At 42.2% G+C, this 23,670-nt stretch overlaps 3 protein-coding genes across 13 annotated transcripts; 1 reads left to right on the top strand and 2 right to left on the bottom strand.

Annotated features, from left to right (window-relative positions):
• Positions 1-577: 577 nt before the first annotated feature.
• On the bottom strand, positions 578-2,667 carry LOC4345663 (chlorophyll a-b binding protein P4, chloroplastic). Its single transcript, XM_015794244.2, has 3 exons — positions 1,648-2,667; positions 1,140-1,555; positions 578-1,046 (listed from the first exon to the last, which is right to left on the bottom strand). The coding sequence occupies exons 1-3, from the start codon at positions 1,830-1,832 to the stop codon at positions 913-915; spliced, it is 735 nt and encodes a 244-aa protein (XP_015649730.1). The 5' UTR covers positions 1,833-2,667; the 3' UTR covers positions 578-912.
• Positions 2,668-2,742: 75 nt separating this feature from the next.
• LOC4345664 (polypyrimidine tract-binding protein homolog 1) lies at positions 2,743-8,458 on the bottom strand. 10 transcript variants are annotated; one of them, XR_010734428.1, is made up of 11 exons: positions 8,035-8,458; positions 6,127-6,336; positions 5,440-5,502; positions 5,294-5,367; positions 5,118-5,213; positions 4,957-5,014; positions 4,784-4,888; positions 4,613-4,694; positions 4,306-4,375; positions 3,672-3,737; positions 2,743-3,378 (listed from the first exon to the last, which is right to left on the bottom strand). XR_010734428.1 is itself a non-coding variant. In XM_015794240.2 (10 exons), the coding sequence occupies exons 1-10, from the start codon at positions 8,215-8,217 to the stop codon at positions 3,371-3,373; spliced, it is 945 nt and encodes a 314-aa protein (XP_015649726.1). In that variant the 5' UTR covers positions 8,218-8,458; the 3' UTR covers positions 2,743-3,370. The 10 variants fall into 10 exon arrangements, 2 of the variants coding, with proteins under 2 accessions (XP_015649726.1, XP_015649725.1); XR_001548204.2 differs by having other exon boundaries at positions 3,625-3,737; XR_010734427.1 differs by having other exon boundaries at positions 4,277-4,375.
• An 11,041-nt stretch (positions 8,459-19,499) lies between these two features.
• Positions 19,500-23,560, top strand: LOC4345665 (probable apyrase 6). Of its 2 annotated transcripts, XM_015795592.3 has the most exons (9): positions 19,500-20,198; positions 20,439-20,551; positions 20,644-20,751; positions 20,889-20,943; positions 21,168-21,362; positions 21,777-21,874; positions 22,619-22,815; positions 22,894-22,980; positions 23,073-23,560. In XM_015795592.3, the coding sequence occupies exons 1-9, from the start codon at positions 19,607-19,609 to the stop codon at positions 23,239-23,241; spliced, it is 1,614 nt and encodes a 537-aa protein (XP_015651078.1). In that variant the 5' UTR covers positions 19,500-19,606; the 3' UTR covers positions 23,242-23,560. The 2 variants fall into 2 exon arrangements, with proteins under 2 accessions (XP_015651078.1, XP_025883433.1); XM_026027648.2 differs by having other exon boundaries at positions 22,894-23,560.
• The last annotated feature ends 110 nt before the right edge of the window (positions 23,561-23,670 follow it).

The following is a 23,670-nucleotide window of genomic DNA, read 5'->3' on the forward strand; positions in this document are numbered from 1 at the left end:
TCGCTGTCGACGGATGCATTGCCTAGCCTATCACTGATAGAATAATTATCTGCGAGCTTATGTGTAAAGTCCAGAAATATGTGATTATGTTAAGGAATAACTAATGATGGTTTTCGAAGCATCTGTGTGCATTATCATGCAGGTATTTCTTTTACTGATTATATCCAAAGTGTTCATTGCAAACCATCGCTTTGTGTGACTGCTCTGAAGCGTTGAAACCAAACAGAGTAAATCTTATTAAGAAGCTTAAACGTTATTAGAATTATCTTGTTTTGTTATGGCTTTTTTTGTGTGGTGAAAAAAAATGTGATTCTTTTACTGGTGAGTCTGGTGTTAAGCGTATTAGCAGAACAAATATAAGTACGCATTGACCATTTTTTTGGGGGAATACACCAAAGAGTAGCAAGCATTCACCATTGCGGATGCAGCTCTGGATTAAAAGTGACTGAATCTGTACGGATTTTTTTTTTTTTTTGTCTTTGAATCGATACGCAATACTGAATCAATGCGCAAATGAAGCACTTGACAAGCAATTAAGCGTAGTTTATCCACCATAATTAAGATCGAGACCATGAGATAGCTAGAACACTGCTGCTACCATGAGATAGTTTATCCCCCTGTAGTACTGTACATCAGAAATTCACCACTCAACTCACCCCCTCACCCATGCATCCAGATCCATGCATGCAGGAAACAATTACCACAACACACACAGTAAGTCTGAATCTCATCACATCCATCTCTCTCTCTCTCCTCCCCCCAATTCATTAACATCTTATACATGCATACTCCACAAAAAAAAAAAGAAGAAACAAGAAGAGAACATCTTCCATCGCCCAATCATCGGTTTCACCAGCCTGAACTCATCAAGCTCCTTGAGATGCCCTGGCCCTGATGAAATCGATCACACGCTCAGCCTGACAGCGTCTGGATGATGGTGTTGTGCCACGGGTCAGACAGGTGCTGCAGCAGGTTGTCGAAGGGCCCCTTCTGCGTCACGTTGTGCTGCACCAGGAACCCCAAGAACGCCAGCATCGCCAGCCTCCCTGCAACAACAACATCAACAAAAATTCAGAACAATGGCGTCGTTTCATTGTATGCTGCTCTTCTTTTCTTCTGATATATTGATAGAATCGTACCGTTGGCGAGCTCCTTCTCCTTGGCCTCGAGGGTGGGCTCGAAGTTGAGGGGGTTGAAGACGCTGCCGGGGTAGCCGCACTCGTGCGGCGGGAGGCTGTAGCTCTTGAAGATGGGGTCCTGGTTGACGCAGCCAGGGTTCTTGATGTCCTGCCACCGCCGGATCTCCACGTAGTGGAACAGGATGAACTCGATGACGAACAGCGTCGACGACGACGCGAAGTAGGTGGCCTTGCCGGCGTCGTACCACTGCGGCGCGTCGATCAACCCGATCTTCGTCAGCACCTCAGGCAGCAGCATCCCGGCCACCCCCAGCATCGCCCACCGCCCGTTCACCAGCTCCGCCTGCACGAACCACCGCAGGTTCTCCGGGTCCTCCGCCAGACCCAACGGGTCGAACCCGTTATCGCCTGGCAAGCTGTACACACCCGTTTAACTATCGTGTTAGTAGTTTTTTTATGATGCTCTCTACTGGTAGTAGAAATATATTTTTTTTATGTGTGTGCTCACCTGCCGTTGAGGTAGGTGGGAGAAGGGAGGCCGGGGAGCCACTCTCCCTTGGCCTCCGCCCGAACATTACGCCTCGTAGTCGGTGCGCGGGCGAGGCGGGTGGAGGATTGCCCTAGGAAGGTAGACTTGAGCGACGCCGACGAGCGGAGGGCTGCGACCGGGGTGCGGGCGGTGACGGACGCCATGGCTTAGCTTCCCCGGCTTAGAGAGGGGAGGAAGCGAAGCGGGTGTAGTCACAAGGGTACGTTTTGGCCGGCACGGAGCAAAGGCGTGGCTTGTATTAAACTGTCCGGGAGTGGCCGGCGCTGCCAGGTGTCCACGGCGGCGAGGGCGGCGACGGACGGCGGAGATCGGTGGTGGGGGTGGATCGGACGGCCAGGATGCGTTGTTGGGTGGGTGTGGCCAATGGGAGGCGTCGCCTCTTATCCAGCGTTATCCGGATGCCGGGATACGGGGGAATCAAAGGGAGGGTTTCTATTGGATGGAGGTCTCAGCTGTGGCTGGTTGCTGCTGCCACGTCGGACGGGTGAGATGGTTGGTGCAGATCGCTCGGAGCCTCGGATTTTTATGTTGCTGGATCACTCAACTCACGTATATGTACTTCAGGTTTTGGAGCAGTGAAAAAAAATATCTGGGAATTGGATAATTGTAATGTTTTTTACTAGAGCAGCAACAAGGGAATTGGATAGTTGTGATGTTTACTGCAATGTTTGTTACTAGAGCAGCGATGTTTACTGGAGCAAAGGCAGTATAGCCATGGCTGACTCTGAAATCGGAATCACGTAATTAGTAGAAACCTTGACGTAAGAGTTTGTTTCCAATCTTTCCATGATCCAAATAGCTCATGAACAATCGTAATTCATGTCCTGAATGGGGTTTCATCTGCGCAGATTTGGAGGGGTTATTATTTGCAACCAACCAGCAGATTTGCCGGGGTTCTTATTTGCAATCATCCAGGTAACAACCCCCCCCCCCCCCCCCCGGGGGGCGCCCCACACAAAAAAAAAGCAGCACATAGGGTACAGCACCTGCATAAAATTCCAGCGGAACACTTATCTACACCGAAAAAATATAGGGCACGAAGAAAAATTTCAGTTTCGAGCTGAACAATACCAGGCATGCTAAGGATGGGAATTTCTAATTGCCGGACAGTTTACAGACAGCGACTGACGCAGAGGCACATTTGCGACAGGGAGCTCACTGAGTTACAATATGAATAGCTGCATAGACGAGTTACAACCCAAAATTTGAAGAGAAGATACCCAGACCCGAGTATTGCAGGCAACATTTGCAATTGCTCTAATTGCTTGTACATCGGATAAAGATAGATTATTTCGGGAAATACATTGGTTGGCCAGCCGGTGGAGCATGGTGTGGAGCAGCTGGGGGTACACCATACTGTGGCATCTGATGTGAGGCCTGGAACGATACTGGCAGTGCTCCGGAACTGGATCCAATTCCTGGATAGTGTGGAACTGATCCTGGCATCATTGGTTGGGTTGGGTATGCAGACGATGCCGATCCAAAAGCACCTGCCTGCATGTTTGGATTCCAAGCTGGCACTTGTCCAACAGGAGTCGCTGCCGCAGTGCTGCCATAAAAGGAAGCACTGGGTGCGGTGTTTTGCCATGCCACTCCTGGAGTGCTAGGACCTGGGGCTTGCGCTGCAGCTTGCATTTGTGCACTAGGATCTGATGAAACAGTGTAGTCTCTGCTTCTCTCATCATGTGCCTGAATGTAAAAAAATAGAACTCCATTAGGAGGAAAAATGCAGAAGGAAGCTGTAGGAGAAAAAAGAAATATGTTCAGAAAGCGTACTTTGTCAAATTGAATGAATGATATATTATTCTGCTTTCATGTAGCAGTACGCTATTTTCTAAATGAGTTACATTCACTATTCATTAGTCAACAATTAGTCAACTGATATATGTACTTCAATATTTATTAATTTACACAGCCTGAAACTATCATTTATACCTTTACATTGAGATCAGTATGACGAGAGTATGACAGATGAAGCTTACAGTAACCTCCATCATATATGCAGTGCCCTTCCAAAGCTTGTTTAGCAACTGCTGCCGTTGTGATGTCTGCAATAAAACAGTTTTTTCAATTATAAGATAACTCCAATAAACTAAAATGGTATTGCAATGCATGATTAGATCATTGAAAAGCTGAAGTAAAATAGATTCCATTGGCAAATGAGGAATGCATTTGTAGTGCTTGTGATCGAGGAAACAAAGTGAACAGCAAAACTCTTTCCGTTTGATGAAGTAATATTTTTTGTCCCAAGTTACACAAACTAGTGAAGTCATTTCTGGAGGATCAGAGATTTGATAAAACCAAATTCCAAATATTGTAATATGAGGTGCCACTATGAAGTCACACTTAGGTATAGATATAGCCATAGAAATTGACCACACATCAAATGCCACGATGGCTTTTGGACTGCAGATGCAAGACAGGTCTTTGTTGACATGGTGAACGCTAATCTTACTCAAAAGTGCAAGGATTGGAAACAATTAAGATAGGTATTATCTAATGCAGAGTACCAGGAGGAAAATATTGATGCAGTGATGACAGAAAGACCTCAGAAGCAAACCTCTACTAAGAAAGAGAATATGCTTACACAGAAGGTAAAAATGATCAAGAAATTACTAAAGGCAACTTTATAGCTGTGGATAGTTGCAGATGTCCATTCTAAGCCTTCACGAACTCCGACACCCCTCTGCTGAAGTTTCCAGGTTTAGAAACTTATGATGCATAAACAAATATGTAGCTCAATAGTCAGCATGGCATCACAGGTTACACGGTTTATTATCATCTATGAGATGGCTTATCAGGAACTAACTATAGTACTATACGATGAATGAACAAATATCACACCCAAGTGCATTCAGGTTATGTACATCCAACAAAACAAGGTGCAAAAAATCCTGTGAGCTGCATGCTAGTTGGAAAATACCTGGATATTGAATTAAGGCCTGCATTCCACCATTCTTCTCAAACATTGCAATCTTTTGAACAGTACCAAAAGCAGAGAACACCTGAAATTATCTCATAACATGATTATATACTAATTTTGTCCTTATTTTAGATAAAACACCTGGAGTCAGTAAGAATAAAATATACTTACAGTATGTAGAACATCCACCGTCACAGCATACTGCATGTTCTCTATTGAAGCCAAAAGCACATTGCTCTCAGGCTCCTTTATCTTCCCATCAGGGCCTAAAGTGGGCTGCATAACCTCCACTGTAAGGAAGGAGAGAAAGAACACAACGAATAGTATGAAATGTTAAAGCATACCTGTGCGATTCCCTCGATTGCTGTTGGATTCACAGGAAGATATGGATTCGTGTAATCCCTGTAACCAAACAGTTAGTGATGTGAATTTGAGTATTGTCTCATCAAGCATATGCTAATGGAGGTTAAAATCAAATTTAAACATCGCCAGCTTCCCTCTTTACCTGCTACGATGTGATTGAAACTTGATATTCAAATCCTTGTGCGCAGAAAAGGTTATGCGCAGGTGACAGGTGGGGACATGTTCAGGAAGTAAATATCTGCATGACTTGACATTTCAGTAATGCTGCATCGGAGGTTTGTAGCGCATAATAATAATAGTTATAAAATGAAGTGCTACCTCGGGATGCTTCTTCCATCCAACGAATTTTTTGCTTCTAGTGCAGTTGGAGCATCAGTATATTGGATAAGTGCCTACGAAAATTCCAGCTGATAAGCTGAACTTACAAGAATTATAGTAGCAGCTCAATATAAGAACTATCTTACCTGGAAACCAGCAGCCTTCTCAAAGGTTGCTATCTTGTGGACAAACCCAAATGCGGAAAATACCTAAAACATTCACAAACCATTGCGACAAAAGATGAGGATACAAGTCCACTTTCGAGTTTCGACTAATCAGTCGAAGAGCACATGCAAGATTATGCAGAAAGAGAAGGACATGGAGCATAGAACTGAATTGTACTGAAGTAATGAACTTGGATGCTATTATTATATTAGTGAACATGCTATGCTGACAAGTCATATGATGCAGGATGACAAATTGAAGAAGTAATAAACCTGGTAGAAGAAAGAGGAGATTTTGAATTTCCCTTGACATGGAGGTGCCATTTAAGTATCTTAACTGCCATACAATGTATGTGAAATAGGCAGTCTGCAGTGCTTTTAAAGACTACGTGAATCATTAAGTTTTTCGCCAGGAATCAGTATGCATGTCCTAAAGTCCATGGATTAACATTGTCTAGCAAGCATAACAAATCAATAATAGTGTGCATTTAGTAATTAGTTTACATCAAGCCGGTTTTATTTTGATAAAGATATGTCCCGATAAAAAAAAGATCACTGTATCATAGCAACAGAGGCCCAAGTCAATTTTGAAATATAGGCAATATAAGTTTATTCCAACCAAGCTGTTAGCTAAGTGAAGTGCATCACATGTAAAACATGCATACTTACCAAATGAATGACATCTATGCTAATATCATTAGGCTGGACACCTTCAAAAGTGACAAGAAGAACATTGCCAGAGGAATCACCAGTTCCTTTATTGTTGGTAATTTCTTGTCTGTTTGAGTACTGGATATATACAGTTTTGCCACGAACTTGAGCAGGTTCTGAAGAAGAAGCATAATATGAAACCATTGAAATTGCCTGGTTTTGATCTGCCTGAAAAAAGGTACATTTATAATATAAGTGAGGAACAAAGAACAGCAATTCAATGTCCAGTCTACAGTTCACTGTTCATTTGAAACTTCCGCTAAATCAATCCAAAGGGCAACACATTTATGCAACTAAATAATAATAATTGTGTCATTTTCTTTTATTACATAGAGAACACCATGGCTGTTAAGGCGTCACTTTAGTGTCTCCATAGTGGTTAGCGGTTGCATGGGTCAAGACACCCACTCTGCCTTATAGGCAAAACCAGTGAAGAAAGGGAAAGAAGGGGGCAAGCTCATACTGGAACCCTAGCTGGTTGTGGTCACCTTCCTCAATCCTTACCACAGCCAGCTTGCTGTCGCAGATCCCACACCCCTACCATCAGATCTAGATCCAGATCCCAGCTGCTGCTGCTTGCTGCAGCTCAATCTCTGGCAGCGGCAGCGGTGGACAGAGAGGTGGGCAGAGGCATTGACCTCTGATGGCAGTGATAGCTGGCAGAGGTCAGCTATGGGGGAGGTGGCTGAAAACAGGCGGCTGCAGATGTCGATCTCAGCTTGCGTGCCTAGTGTTCTGCTCCTCAACTGGCTGCGCACGATGACGTGGGGGTATTGTCATGAAGCTGATGTTGGTCTTCTGTGGACTGGCAGCTTGGCCTAGTGGTTTTTTTCTCCTTCTAGCTATTTTCTTTGCAGATTTCTCCCTTAATCAAGCCTCCTCCATCTCATATTACACTGCCTTGTTGCACCTTGTGTGCTATGATGCTTAGGCATACCCACGTTATCTTAAACCACCTTAACACCTTAATAACACTGAACACTTCTTTTTACAACAAGGTGAAAAATTGCTTTAATAAATCATCTTTTCTGATACCCCAATTCAACATAACCAACAGGCCAACAACCTTACAAAACAAATAACATTGAAATAGAAAAGTTTCAAGGAACCAAAACTGGCCATAAAAATCCTGATTCCAAAAAGTGATACTACAGCATACAGAATGAGGAACACAACCTTTTTAGCAATCAACAATCAAACATGTATAAATAAAAACTTAATGCAGATCTCTTATCAATTAACAGATAGCCCAAAGCTTGCTCACTAGATAAGTCATCCTTCCAACAGCAGTATCTTCCTCGCTGTTAATTTTATTATTCAGGTTAACAAATAAGATCAGTTTGTTTCCCTGCTCCTACGAATATTCGCCGTGTCATGCCAGACAAAATCCAATTGCACGCAACAACAAAAGATGCCAAAATAAACCATGGAAACACAAACACAAGTGCAAACACCAACAAGAGTCACGCATTTCCAGCACATGACAAAAAGGATGTATTGTTTGTATGCATCTCATTGGACAGAGCCGTACTATCTTAGTTATTCAAACCACATATTAAACTAACAATTAAACACCAAATTCTGGAACTACCACTGCCCAAATCATCACAGAAGATAAGAATTTTTTTCCCTCTCATACATCATACTCCCACATAATCGAGCAACAAAACGACTTGCTACCGCCATAAACCCTAAATCGCAACCCCCACAAAAGGACAGATTCCTCCAAATCCTAATAAGCCACGTCCTCACACACATACAGAGGAGACGATCGCACACGCAGCCGTAAATCCGTAATCGATCAGATGGCGGGGGCAGGGGGCGGAGGAGGGAGGAATCGGGGGGAGGGGAGGGGAGTGTCCTTACGAACTCGACGAAGGCCTGGTTGCGGTTGGCGCCGACGTTGCACATGGTGTTGACGACCCTGCCGAAGGGCTTGCAGAGCTCGACGAGCTCCTCCTCGGTGCACTCCCACGGCATGTTCCGGAGGTGGAGCACCTTGGACGGCGTCTGCGTGTACCGGAACTGCGTCGCCGACCCCGACGGCATCCTCGCTGCTGCAGGCGGCGGCGGCGGCGGCTGGCCCTCCCGCCCCCCGGCTCGCTCCGTGCGCGCGCCTCGCCGGCGGGTCTCCCGCGCGCAATAGGGCTAGGGTTTGGGTGAAGTCGAGGCTGGGAGCTAGAGAGAGAGAGAAAGCGCGGCTGGAGATGAGAGATTGAGAGAGAGAGAGAGAGAGATTGGGATTGTTGGGCTGGGTTGGGTGGTTCTAGAAGGAGACGATGATAGACGCGAGCGTGACCGGTGTGGGACCGTAGACGTCTAAAGGGCAATTGCAGTGCGTCCCTTTACATTTGCCAAACCTTACATGCCAACTGAATCAAGAATGTGTTACGCTACATCCTCCACAGTGCAAGTTACTTTTAGTGAGTCTTACTAGTATCATCTCTTTCACTTCTCTTCGCCCCCTCTCTCGCATCTCTTCCTTTCCCTACCGGCAAAGGAAACATGGCGATGAGCGGAGGAAGCTGAGGCGTCGAGCAGACACGGCGCCAGACGGAGCAGCGGCCAGATCCACTGGCGGTCCCCGCCGCACCACCTTTCTTCTCCTCCCACGAAGCAGCAGCGAATCGACCGCGTCGACGCCCTGACTCCTCTGCGTGGCGGGAGCTCGATGGCGCCACTCCTCTCTCCCCTTTCCTTGTCGGCAGCAGTGGATCGAGCAAAAATGAGGAAAAGCGGCGGCCATCTCAGGCATCGAGTCGAGCGAAGAAGCCGGGGGGGGCAGCGAGCAGTCGTAGCAGCGCCGCTCCTCTCTCTCCATCCGTGGCCTCTTCCCTCTTCCCCCCGCGGTGGCTGTGGTGGCCTGTAGAGCCGAAGGTGGCGACTAGCCCTACGACAGCACCGCTCCTGTCTCCCCTCTTTCCCCCGATTCCTCTCCCCGACGCGCAGCCCGAGCTATTTCTCCCCGCACTCTGACAAATCTAATGAAGAACGCGTGGCCTACTTTAGCTCCATGGTTTTCACTTGGTTACGGGAATAGCAAAGGTGGCATGGAAACTGTGACGTAGAATACCGGGGTTGAATGCCATATGTATGCACTATGAATGACTTAAGGTTGTGTTCGGGAATCGGGACTTTGGGACGAAAAAATAATATTAATGTATAACTAATTAAGTAACTTGAAAAATTGATTAATATGATTTTTTTAAAAAGCAACTTCATATAGAAATTTTTTATAAAAAACACATTGTTTAACCGTTTGAAAAGGGTGCGCGTGGAAAACGAGTGGTGGGTTGGGAAAGTGAACATAAGAACTCAGCCTTACTTAAATTCGGAAACTCCACCTCCCGCGTGGAAAACCGGTATTATACATTAATGCATGATTAATTAAGTATTAGCTTAAAAAACTTGAAAATTGATTAATATGACTTTTCAAAGGAGCTTTCCTATATAAACACTTTTGGAGAAAATGCATTGTTTAGCAATTTTAAAAAGCGTGTGTGCGAAAAAAGAGGAAAGTGAGTTGGGAAAAAGGGGGAAGAACACAACCTTAAGTGCACGTACAACTACTAGTAATTCATATGTAAGTATGATTGGGTTGAATTGCAACATTTTAGGAAGAAGGTAATACTCCATTCTTTTTTAATATACGATGCCATTGATTTATTTACAACTTTTGACCATTTGTATTATTTAAAAAATTTGTGCATATCTTACGAATGTAAATAATGCTTAAAAGTTCATTTAGTGATAAATCAAACCACAATAAAAGAAATGACATTTACTTGAAATTTTTTAAAAAGGCGAATGGTCAACCATGATGTAAAAAGTCAATGTGTTGTATATTAAAAAACGGAGGTAGTACTCCTTTGTATTATAAAATATCTCATCCGATTATAAGTTGCTATATTATGGAACAGAGGGAGTACTTGTTTTCTCAAATTACTACAAAACTTGGGAATTACTTCCCGTCGGGTGCCAGATGTAGCTCCAACGATCGGGCTCCCACCCACTACATGCGACCATACAGTGCATAAGCTTATCCCCTTATCGTGCTCCCCCTCCATGCTTATTGATATTAAAATAACTTTTCTCATAAAATAATTGTTAGATTTACGTTCTGATCACAACATCATTGTAATTAAATATTTAAAACAAGATATCATATGATTATATTCGGATGAAAGAAAAAAAATATTTTCAAACCATTAAAACTCAATGTTTCACATGCTATAGCAATATGTTTCAGCGCGTGTTTTCACTGTGTTTCACAAAATTTACGCAACTAGCCGTCCATACTCTCTCTCCACCCCATCCACCTATGCATGCATGTAGTGATATTCAAAATAAATTTTTATCCTAAACTACTTATCCGATCTATGATCCGATCATACCGTTTATATTCGTAGGAACTAAATATTTACAATAAGATATCACATGAATATATTACGATAAAAGAAATATATATGTTTCAAACTGCTAAAACTCATTGTATTATACATGACAATGGCATGCTTCAACATGTGTTTTCACTATGTTTCGCATTTTTTTTATGTTTCAATTGTTGTTTTTATGTTTCTCCATGTATGACTTAATGTTTCACCCAATCTTCAACTGAAACATTTTGACTGCCCGATTTTTGAAACATTTGTAGTACCTTTCGTAAAACTGATGCACTCAAAAACAGTTTTATTCATGTAAATTTTCATAAAATCATTACGCTAGTGGCAAACAAACTCTTGGGCCATTAGACCATGGGCCAGAGTCTATGGATAAAAGCCCATGGAGTGATATGCATTTTTACTGTATAATTTTCTCTTGGGCCTAACACACAATGGGTTGGCCTAGGGCCTGGCCCAAATATAAGTATGCGGTTTACACCGTGAAAAGAACATAGGAGATGAAACCCCACACGTTGTTGCGGGAGCTTAGTATAATATTATTAGAAATAATTTGTAGAATAGCTAGGTGATGTAAGCTTAATTATAGATTTTTTTTATTGATCATTGGAAAATGCTATAAACCACTTAAGGTGATGTGATTTATGATAATTTAAATAGTGTCTAGATTGATAATCCAAAAGTAAATGTAAGGTGATGTGTCTTTATGAGAGAAAAAACGAGGGAATAATTTTGACCATAGATTAATCATCTAAAGGCTATAAACAATTGAGGTGATGTGATTTAATGAGATAAGATAGAAAATTTTACTAAGTGGGGCTAAAATATGTAGGATATTGTAAAGAATGATGAAGAGATATGTGTTGAAATATTGGGACTATTTAGATTATAGGCAAAATAAACCTTATCATTGCCAAAATTTTGGCAGGATTTCTTATGTATTTACCAAATTTGGCAACAAACTAAACGTAGACATTTTTTTTGACAACTTTATCAAAAAATGGTATGGTTGAAGAGAACAGCCCCATTGTGTAAATTGTATGGGATGATGATTTAACTTGCTTGTATTTTAAAGATTTGGAATATAATAAAATATAGATGATATATCATGTTTGTATGAGAATTAGGATGTAATAATTGCTAATGGATGATAATGTGGTATCTTTGCACGTTGAGCTTTAGAATGTAGTGGGTTGTAACTTTTATATACTCCCTCCGTCTCCTAATATAATGGATTTTGACTTTTTGCTTGCACTGTTTGACTATTCGTCTTATTCAAAAAAATTTAGAATTTTTTTTACTTACTTTATTATCCAAAGTATTTTAAGCACAACTTTTCATTTTTTATATTTGCCTAAATTTATTTGAATAAGACGAGTGATCAAATAGTGCAAGCAAAATGTCAAAATCCCTTATAATAAGGGACAGAGGGAGTAGTATAGATTAGCCCTACAGTAAAGCGAAAGAAATACACTACTTAGATGGCTAGGATATTTACATAATAAGTCAAAAATTTCATAAATTTAAGTTTTGTTTTCAAAACTTACAAATACAATGTATCAAAAGGACAATATGTCAGTTGTGCGGTTTTATAGAGCTCTAGAACCATGATATACTTCGAGTTATATGCCATGTGCCAAACCTCTGTTGTGACTAGAATACTGTAGTGATAAGAGAGAATTTTGCACACTTTGATTACAAAGCATATGCTTTTTTCCAGGTATATGTAGTTTTACATCACTAACAATAAATGGATATACTCATATTCTTTTATCGGATTTGCTCGACAGAAAATTAGGGAAGATTTCTTAAAGAATTTTTACACTCTGGTCCACTCCAAGGTTCGTGCTTTTTGACCTTCTCCTTGTATACAAGGATATACCCGTTTTGGTTTTAAAAAGAAGTTATTAATACAACTATGCTGATATAACATAGTCTTAGAAGCTAGCCTTATTATATTCTACGTTACCGTATAAAAAATTGTTTACAAATAAACTACAAATTAGGTACTATTCTCAACAAGGAAAGAAAAAAAATATTATCAACCATTATAATATTATCTAATACATATTTAACATATATAAATGGCAACAAAAGCAACCTGTCGATGTTTGAGATCGCGACTACGGTATTTGGATGGTATGGGGATCGTTAGTACTAGGGTATATGCGAGATTAAGGTAAAAGAGATGGAGAAAGGAATCCTATATACCTATACAAACCATCCCCACTAAGTGCAATTAAAACTATTTTCCTGCTCTGAGAGTAAGCCACGTCGGTTCTATTCATCCTAGCCATCGGATTGCTGACTAACGTTTGGATAGCAATCATTAGCAGGGCAACTCAATGCTCATGCCAGTTACAGATCAAACAGGCCCACTAGAAGTTCACCATTTACTCCGTCCTGGCAAATCTTCCTATGTTGAGCCGAAGCGTTAGAGGCACCCACCATGGCGCACACAGATATTGTACATCTTCCACTTATATCTTTTAATTACCTATGTAACTGCTGTTTTAGGTGAGTAGTCGGCGTTACCGCGTTGGTGAATTTTTATTTCAGTTTGTCTCCTGGGATGATTTATATGCTTGCTTACCAAAACGAATGTAGCAGCTGCAGTTCGATTGTCTTTGGCAGTCCTGCAAATGGATGCTGATCAACATACCACATGTCTCTTTCAATCTATTGTCATCTCTTTTGCATGTTGGTGAGCATTTCTTTTCTTTTCTATTTTCTTTCATTGGTTAATTTGTACTCTGAGCTGCCAGTTCAGTTTTCCAGAGCAGTACCACCTAATGTCATGCTTTTGCTAATACTGTTGCAGGCTCCTGGTATTATTGGACATATAATTGTTTTATTTCTTGCAGATTACAAACAACCATGTCTTATGCGGTTAGTAGCAAGCGTTTAAATTTTCATTCATGAAGAATCATTACCTATAATTAATTTGAAATTTTCTTTATACAGTGATTGAGCTAGCTACTAAATGAATCACTCTCACCTACCTATGGATGCTACTGCACCGCAAATGATTTGCAGGTTGCCAATACCACAAGAGGAAATTACAAGGGGGTGATGCATTATACTATATAATAAAAGTACGCTATGTGATTGTTCTTCTCTATGTCTATGTTATTCGGTTTTCAATTGTCTCCACACATAGTTGATTAGTATTATATTTTGTTTTTGTGTTTTAGTAATGTATAGACATGTTCATCATATCCACACGAACCGCACCAATCTGTATATTCACCTGACTTTAGGAAGTTTCTGCTCCATAAAACACTACAACTTGGAGTTAACATATTTAAGTAAGCACTAACCTTAGAGTATTTTATTACCATTTTTTTCCTGCTAATATGATTAATGTCCATGTACAACTGTTGTTTGTTCCAAATAGGTAGGAAATTAAATTGTCTTTTATTTAACACCAAATAGATTAAACAACAGTTCTGTTTCAATTCAAAATGCATTTGCTAATTACTATCCTATAAGTTGGCAATATAATTTATTGTATGATCTCAAATCATAAACAAAGTGTTTAGCACATTATATGCTATTCTTTCGACATGATTGTTCATACCAAATTTTCATATCTCCTATTTCTCTTAAATCTCCGCAGCAACGCGCGGGGTGTCATCTAGTTTTTATACAGGTTCGAGCCCCTTATCTGACAGGTAATAGCCCTACATCCTGTTTATATGGGATTGATATAGAGAACCATCTCGGCGGGTACACCATCGCTTCATTCCATATTCCTTTCGAGATCCATCAACCGTTCTCGAGTAATCAAGTAGGCGTAGAGTCTGCGACAAAGCCTTGAAATCTGACTTGATTGTTCTGATGTCTGATTTTCCTGAAATCAATACTCAGAACATTTGCCGTACTCGCTTAGTCAATCCCGATGTAGAACCGTAGAGAAATGGAGTCTTCGACAATGTTTAATAGAACTTTCCTGAAATCAATACTCAAAATAGAATATTAAATAGAAATAGCCCTCGAGCGAGCGCTCAAGGGTAACATGATACAATATGTATGGAAAAATTGAAAATAAATTGAATCTGCATGAGACAATAAAAGAGTATGCTCGCTAGAGTTGCCCTCAGCGAATGCAGTTTGGTACTCTTCCTTGCCCCCAATTGTTTTTATGGAAAAGCCATTTTCCACAAAGACAGCTCGAATCTTATAACAAACCATGCTGAAGCTGACAAATCCTAGCCCCCAGCCGTGAAGTTGGAAAAATCAATTTCCGATTACACGGCTTGGTTAATACGCATCAATTGAGAACTCTTACATGACCAGGTTTGACATGGCCGTTCGGCTCTCATATTCCAATAAGACATTATCTGCTCTGGGTGTCCCCAGCTGAAATTCCCTTAGGTTTCTCGGAGGCTTGTCAGAATAGCGTAAAGGGACAATAGGAACGACTTCAAGACGAGGTGATATAAGAAAAGAGGATCACCGGACAAATATTGCACATATAAACACTTACAGAAGTTGATGTAGATGATGAGACGACCACCACACTGGGCAAATGCCAGGTGTATAGTTGTACTCAACAAATCGCAAAAGTAGTGGGAGAATCGCTACACCGCTGGTCGAAGACAAGTTATAGTCATAACTCGACCACTTAAAGTGGAAGTATGAGAGATCGCTACGACCTACTGGTTCGAGAACCAGGAGTAGGAGTCTCTCAACCGTTTGAAATTGAGGTGCGAGGACCGCTAAGCTGCTAGTCGAGGACCAGTCGTAGTCGTAACTCGACCTTTAGAAGACGTGGTACGAGGATCGCTACGCTGCTGGTGGAAGACCAATTAGTCGTAACTCGACCATTAGAAGTCGTAGTACGAGGATTGCTACGCTGCTGGTGGAAGACCAATTAGTCGTAACTCGACCATTAAAAGTCGTGGTACGAGGATCACTACGCTGCTGGTGGAAGACCAGTCGTAGTCGTAACTCGACCATTAGAAGTCGTAGTACGAGGATCGCTACATTGCTGGTAGAGAACCAGCCGTAGTAGTACCTCGACCACTTGAAGGAAATCTAGAATAATAGATGGACGACATTCTCGTGACCTGTGAGAACTGCCTCCTGATGACGACGAATGCAATGAGGAATTATTGTAGTCGGGGGTTCCGCTTCTAGACCTACTACCTCATCCTCGGGCCCTCTAGAAGTCTGGGGATCTCGAGTTTTGTCGTCATCACGTGATGTCGTGATGTCGTTAACCTTGTCCATTGTCGTCCTGATGTCATTAGTCCTAGACGTTGTCGTCCTGGTGACAACGACGATCTAGTCGGTCTTGGTTGTCACTATCATGACAATGTTGATTGTCGTTAGATGTCGAGAAATTGCTGTAACCGACTGGTCGAGGACCAGGAGTAGGCGTATCTCGATCACCTGAAGATGAATTTTAGGTGGTGAGAGATCTCTATGATCTACTGGTCGAGGACTCAGTGTAGGTGTACCTCGATCACCTATAGGCAACTGATAGGCATACGGAAACAAACCGTATTCGCGAAAGCATCTCTTGTTATCCGCGACTCCCATTATCAATATTCGTCGTACTCACTTGGTCGATCCCGGTGTAAGACCGTAGAGATATGGAGTTTTCGACAACGATAGATGGAGTTCAACGGTCCACAAGTGAATTTAGATTGATAGGCGGCGAGATGTCGCTACAACTGTCTGGTCGATTAACCAGGAGTAGGCATCTCTTAATCACCTATAGGGGCGCTAGAGTTGGTTATTACATGTGCATCTCATGTGGCCAACATGACTCACATACCCAACCTATAGCATATCCGGATGTTTGTTCGCAATCATGTCAGGTGATCAAGCCGACAACGTTCATGAGGAATTAGCTGTTAACAACCTTCTCTCAGATAGTCCAGCCGTAGCCAGCGCTATACATGAGATAAGTCGTCGGTTTTTGTTGGTAGGTTGGGTGCGACAACTCAGCATTTTTCGAGAATGTTCTCGATAATGCGGTGTACTCGACCACATCCTACTCGAGTGCTCAATTGTTCCTGAAAAATATTTTCTAGAAGACAAGTTATATGCAGAGAATATCGAGCATGTACTCAAAAGACTGCATGAATCTTCTAGTATTATCAGGATATAATGAGCAGATTAAATATTAGGCATTATGTAAACCGTAAACAAGCATGATCTATACAGAAGAAAACAGAGCGAGCCCCCAGCATTAAACCGTAGTCGGCCTAACATCGGAAACACTCGCACAATAGATATTATATAAAAAACATACTCTTGGTAAACATAATAAACCACGGATCTGACAATATTGTATAGATCTAAAATATAGGTATGGTAAATTGCATATAAAATATTGCGTACTTGTGTAGATATATGCCGGATATATCTATGGAATTAGTAGATTGATTTCGATTAAGGCTGTGTTTGAGGAGAGGTGATTGAGAAGATTGGGAAGATACGCAAAACGAGGTGAGCCATTAGTGCATGATTAATTGGGTATTAACTATTTTAAACTTCAAAAATAGATTAATATGATTTTTTAAAACAACTTTCATATAGAAAATATTTGAAAAAACACACCATTTAGTAGTTTGGGAAGCGTGCGCGTGGAAAACGAAACAAACAAACTCGCTTTGTTCTCCAAACGAACGCAGCCTAAGAAATCAATCTTACTAAATACCTTAATTTGTGTGCAGCAACCTGATGGACAGGTGTAGTGTTAGATTTATATAGGGCCACATGTACATATATACCTCCATGTGCTCTATACTTTTAGCTGTTTAATTGTTCTGTTTACTTGTGACGTGCATCCCTGGAACGTGGTCAGGTTGCCGACTAGCAATTGAATTCTACTAGTGCAAACACACGAACTCCTCGATTCCTATTAGAATATAGGCCAAGAAACATATCGGTATAGCGCCTCCTCGCGGATTCTCCCGAAGCGCGAGTGCGTCGTGGATGGCGCTCCTTAGAGCAAATATAACAGTGAGCTATAATACTACTCTAAGCTTATATGAAGGAGAGAGGTAATCAAAACTCAATAGTGTTGGCTCTCATGCAAGAGCTAACTTAACACAAGCTTCAAGACAAATACATTAAATGTACAAGTGAAGTGAGAGACAGAGGAAGGAGAAGAAAATTATACCCAACCTTATAGTTAATCTATTATATATGTTGGCTTTAAAATAGGCTAATAGTAGGAAGTGAGCTCTTCTATTATCCTTGCTCTCAGGAGAACATCTGTGCTCTTGAAATCCGCGGTGGTGACGTCTCGAAGCTTGGTCGATCTCGCCGAATCGAATAGTTGATAGTGATGATTCCGATCTCGTCGGGGGACATACTCCGGTCAAGTTAGATCTCTCTACAGCCGAAGTCGTCGAGCAGTTTATTGTTGGAGAATCCATCTCTTGAACCAATCTCGTCAAAAGCTTGAAGCACCAAAATCCCCCTACCCGGCGCGCCACAGTTGACGTTTGAGATCGCGACTACGGTATTTGTATGGTATGGGGATCATTAGTACCAGGGTATATGCGAGATTGAGATAAAAGAGATGGAGACAAAGATTTTTATACAGGTTCGAGCCCCTTATCTGACAAGTAATAGCCCTACATCCTGTTCATATGGGATTGATATAGAGATCCACAGAGTACGACAATTGGGATAACCTATCTAGCCGTCGTCAACTTGGCGGCATGAACACCAACTCTTAGTCGACTACGGGGTAGTCTTCCTCCTCGAATATGAACCCGTTGAGATCAGAGATGGCGCTAGATCCCTCTTACCGGTCTCCATAGGTACCGGATTGGGTTTGTCTAGACTAATATCTGATATTGACGTTTGGCGGCGTATTGGCTTGTGTATTGTGGCTTTATGGTTTGTCCCTTCTTCTTTTAGGGGGTCTTGTATTTATACCCATAGATAACCCCTTATCTAAGTACAATATTTGAATTTTTTTTCTTACAAGTACGTTCACTCTTACATAAAATTTGTGATTAACAACAATTGAACTATATGTATTTTGTCCTACAATAACCGATAATAACACAATGTTGTGTATGAACTTAGGCAAAGATGGAAACATATTGAAAGTTTTATCGCATAACCAGGGGCGGACCTAGGATTTTAAGGTTAGGTATTCAAAATAAAGAGGGGAAAAGAATTTTTACACTAAAAAATCCTAATAATTGGCTTATATACTATCACATACTATTAGTTGTATAATATATAACATATATAACACAAAATTGAGCATAACTTTATGTATATAGAATTTTTGGTTGGGTAAAATAGAGTGAATCAATTGTGCTAATGGGCCAACAAAGAAGGGGATGACACGGTTAGATGGTTTCTTTGCTTGATTGGGCCGTTTGATGTCTTTTCTTTAATTTTTTAAATACACATATAAAATACATAGTATATATATCTATTTTTTTTTTGCCAAAATTCTTGGGTATTCATTTGAATACCCTTGAATTGTTGTAGGCCCGTCCCTGCACATAACGGCCTCATCTTTTCGCTTATGGTTATACTCATCAGCCAAAATTTAAATTTTTAACCTTAAATTTGAAGTTGATTTTGAGGTTTTTTCATCGAAGTTCATTTTTCAATATTTGCTTATAAATTGGTAAGAACACGTATATAAAAGTTTTATTCACAAATTACCGTTTCGCTTATGCTTAAAATCAGCCGATTAATGGCTTCCTTAAGTCCAATTTTATGGGAGCACGTGATTATGTTATTCACTTGTTTGCTACTAGTAGCATAAGAAGTCAAATTTAAAACGACACGAAATCGTGAGAAACTCCACCGCACCAGCAAGGCAGCAACAGACAACCCCCTTCCCCGTCGCCAATCGCCATCACGACCGGTCGAGCCGATTACCCTGGCCCCACCCACTTCCCCGCGGCCACACGTGGGCCCCCACGCGCCCCTCCCCGCACCGGATCCCATCCACCTCGCGGCCCGCCGCGCCGGCACCACCACCACCACCCCTCGCCGCCGACGCGTCGCCGTCGCCTCTCCTCCGATCGATCCCCCCCCCTCGCATGCGCCGCCCCAATGCCCGCGCCCATCACCCGCGTGGCGAATCGCAGGAGGCGGCGGCGACAACCCTAGCTCCTCCTCCTCGTCCGACCATTTCCTCCGCGATGGGCTCCCGCCGCGCCCGCGGCCGCCGCCTCCTCGCCGCCCTCCTCGCCGCCGCGTTCGCCGTCGCGCTCCTCCTGCTGGTGCCCCGCTCGCCGCGTCGTCGTCCCCACGAGTACGGCGTCGTCATCGACGCCGGTAGCACGGGGAGCCGCGTCCACGTCATCGCCTACCGCTCCTCCTCCTCCTCCCCCGCCTCCGCGCTCCCGCGGATCGACTGGGCGCGCACGGCGTCGATGAAGGCGGCCCCGGGGCTGTCGTCCTTCGCCTCCGACCCGGGCGGCGCGGGCCGGTCGCTGGCGCCGCTCCTGGAGTTCGCGCGCCGCCGCGTGCCGCCGGAGAGCTGGGCGGAGACCGACGTGCGCCTCATGGCCACCGCGGGGCTCCGGCTGCTCGACGCCGCGGTGGCCGAGGCTGTGTTGGATTCGTGCAGGGTGTTGCTGCGGGGATCGGGGTTCCAGTTCCAGGACGATTGGGCCACCGTGATCTCAGGCATGCTACATAATGAAAGCGTAGAATTCTTATCTTTTGTATATAGTGGAAAAGTGCGGAGCCACAGTTCTTTCATGCTACTGATCAATACGATATCGAATGGAGTTCATTTCAATTGCCTGTTTAGGGATGGGATTGTGTTTGATCTGGGCTGATTTGTGCGCCTGCGTGCATGATAGTTTGGAATAATTGGGTACTTTTGTTCAGGTGATCATAAAATTGCTTATTACTTTCGTGCAGGAGCTGAGGAAGGGATGTATGCATGGATTGCAGCAAATTATGCGCTGGGTACCCTAGGCGATGACTCACAAGATACTACGGGGATAATTGAGCTTGGTGGAGCTTCCGTTCAGGTTTCATGTATCGTTTTCACACGAATGAATTGAACTTCATGCAATGAAAGTTTGTCAGGATGTCTTATTATTGTACCCTTTTTGTTGAATAGGTAACTTTTGTTACGGACAAACCTTTGCCTCCAGAGTTCTCTCATACTCTGAAGTTCGGTGATGCCACATATAATCTGTACAGTCACAGCTTTCTACAACTTGGTCAGGTGATTTGTGCAAATATTTATTATTGTGTATTTAACTGTTACCTGTGATGAGCTATGATCATTATCTTAGTTTCATGTGGCATCAATAAACTTTTGGGTAAAGGTATGTTACAATATCTTGCTTGTTTCCTGTGCAGAATGTTGCGTACGAATCACTCCATGACATGCTGAGCACACCTGGGCATAAATCAAGTAAGTTGATTTGTTAATATATGTGTAGTTGCTAATGTTACTGATTGAGACTTCACTCCATTCCAAAGCTTAGATTTTAGTTGTTTGCTCATTTAATATGCCATTGTCTCTTTTCCTTTTATATGGTTCCTTTCTATGTCCATGGGATACACTTACCTACCCTGTAAAACAACTAGCAGTGCAATTCTTTGGTCTTTCTACTTAAGATTTGATTTGTTATGCAGTGGCAACACATTTAATTTCTCAAGCTAAGTACAGAGATCCTTGCACTCCAAGGGGATTTTCGCCCATGGAGGGAGCAGTTAAACTTCCTGCCAGTGTTCTTGAGTCGAAGGTTGAGTACAGACCTTATGCTCATGCTGTTGGTAACTTCTCCGAATGTAGATCTGCAGCACTAACACTATTGCAGAAAGGAAGAGGTATATATCTGCTCTTGCTGCATTGAGCTGTCCTTTAGTTAAGAACATATGTCACCCTTCAGAGGAAAATCTTTAATTTAAAAAGGTTATTTAACTGATGAGATATTTTGTGTTGAGGAGTAAACTGTAAAGTATGAAAAATACATGCTTTGTTGATAAATGATCAGAAGTTCTCTATACTTCTTATTATCCTTGAGAAGATGACAAAAAGCAAAAGCAAAGTTGTCTGTACTGTTGAATTTGTTTGGACCACAACAGCCATGTTCTGTTCTCTAAACTCATTCCTAAGGTTGCTATTTCTTGATTCATGATTTGCAATGTAAACAATTCAATGGTGTATACCTTTTCTGGCAGTTTCTTGTTCTTTGATTCCATAATATAATAAAAGGAGCTGAGAATTTCCTCCTGTTGCAGAGGAATGTAGGTACCATGAATGCCGTATGGGAGCAGCATTTGTACCAGACCTTGATGGGAAATTTTTAGCAACAGAGAATTTCTACCATACTTCCAAGGTTTATTTCCCCTTTCTCCCTCCTCCTGGTTGGCCATTTGGGTGTCTTTCAAAGTGTATTTGGTATGTGTAGGGAAGACGAGAATTCCAAAGGCAACCTTTTGGCTTTTCACCTTTTTTGGGATAAGTTCAATATCCCCATAGGTCAGAACCATATCTCACAAGACACAACACATGGAACTCACTATGGATGTTTTCGGTTGTTGCCAGTTGCCACCACTGGTGGCAACACGACAAGGACAAAAGAGGATAATGATGACTGATCAGCTAGTAGAAAAGAGCGAGAACATGATAGGCTGCCTAGTGGATCTCATGTTCATGACTTCACATCTGCTGACATATTAAGAATTCTGGGAAAATCTTGGAAAATTAAAACAAGAGGATTGCATTTATGCAATAAAATGACTTAGCAGAATGTAGAGTGCCCATGAATCAAAATGGTATGCTCCTGTGCCTCAAAATTTGGTTAGTTCCACAAAATTCGGTTAGTGCCTTGAGATGTGTCTTTATAACGTTTGCCCATTGAGGAAAATGATAGTGCAGCCATTGTAATATTTCTACTCACAGGCCTTCTGCGCCCTCTTTAATGTTAATTTGTTTTATAGTAGGTTGTGTTTTGTAGCATGTCATTTACTATAAGTCTATCGTTTTACTTAGATTCAGTTCCCTGGGTCTGCGAGGATGGTCGGCTTGAACATTTCAACTTTTTTGTGGAACTAATTTTGGATCCTTCATTACTTGGCAGTTCTTTAGGTTGCGTTCTAAGTCTTTTCTTTCTGACCTGATGCTGGCTGGGGAGAAATTTTGCCGAGGAGACTGGTCAAAGATTAAAAAGGAGTACCGTTCTTTCAATGAGGGGGAGCTGCTTCTTTTTTGCTTTTCCTCAGCATATATTGTTGCTTTGCTGCATGATACTCTAAAGGTCCCGCTGGATGATAAGAGGTGCGATCTTTTCTGCTGTTCTAATATTTCTATTTCACATTTTGAACTTCAGGATTTAAAATGTTCATTTTGTTTCAGGATTGATGTTGCGAATCAAATTGGCGGTGTGCCTGTTGACTGGGCATTGGGTGCTTTCATTGTGCAGAAGGCGTCAAACCAGACAGAGTACTCAGATTCATCAGTTCCATATCTAAACAGCTATTACTATTCTGGGTTGGTTCCACTCCTCTTCATTTCCGCTGTCGTTCTATTTACAGCATGCTCCATCCTGAGGGGGAGAAGATCTCGCCTGAAGACGGTATACGACATGGAGAAAGGCCGGTACATCATAACCAGGGTGAGACGATGAGCCTTGCGCGTCGTCGCTGGGATTTGGTGGAGCTCCTGCGGTGGGGTGCCAGTGATCGTGTTTGTAAATTCTCGTAGTATATACACGATATCTGCTAGGCAGCCATATATATGGTTCTGACGTTGCCTTGCTGAATGAATCTTGACTGTAAAAGCAGCCCTTTGTAGTTAATACAACGATGTGGGTTGCTTTTGCTGCAACGGTCGTGTTTCCAGAATGCTCAATGATGTACTGGTCTCAAAATATTGCTGATGACCTGATGTATAGCAGCAATTTTGTCTCCGTAAAATGTACCCAATGATTTCTCGAGCTGACTAGCTAAAATTTGTAAATGTACATCCAGAGAACAAATTATCAATATCAGGTACACAACCACCAAAAGAGAGAGTTTTGAAATTTTGTTCATTTACATTCAGCAAACAGTATCCGGTTTGTATATTAGCACTTCACCTGCTTCATTGTTTGTATTGACAAATTTCAAGTTTTATGTTATCCATATGATCCAT

The sequence above is a fragment of the Oryza sativa genome, chromosome 8, assembly GCF_034140825.1.
Source record: "Oryza sativa Japonica Group chromosome 8, ASM3414082v1".
Classification (NCBI taxonomy): Eukaryota; Viridiplantae; Streptophyta; class Magnoliopsida; order Poales; family Poaceae; genus Oryza; species Oryza sativa.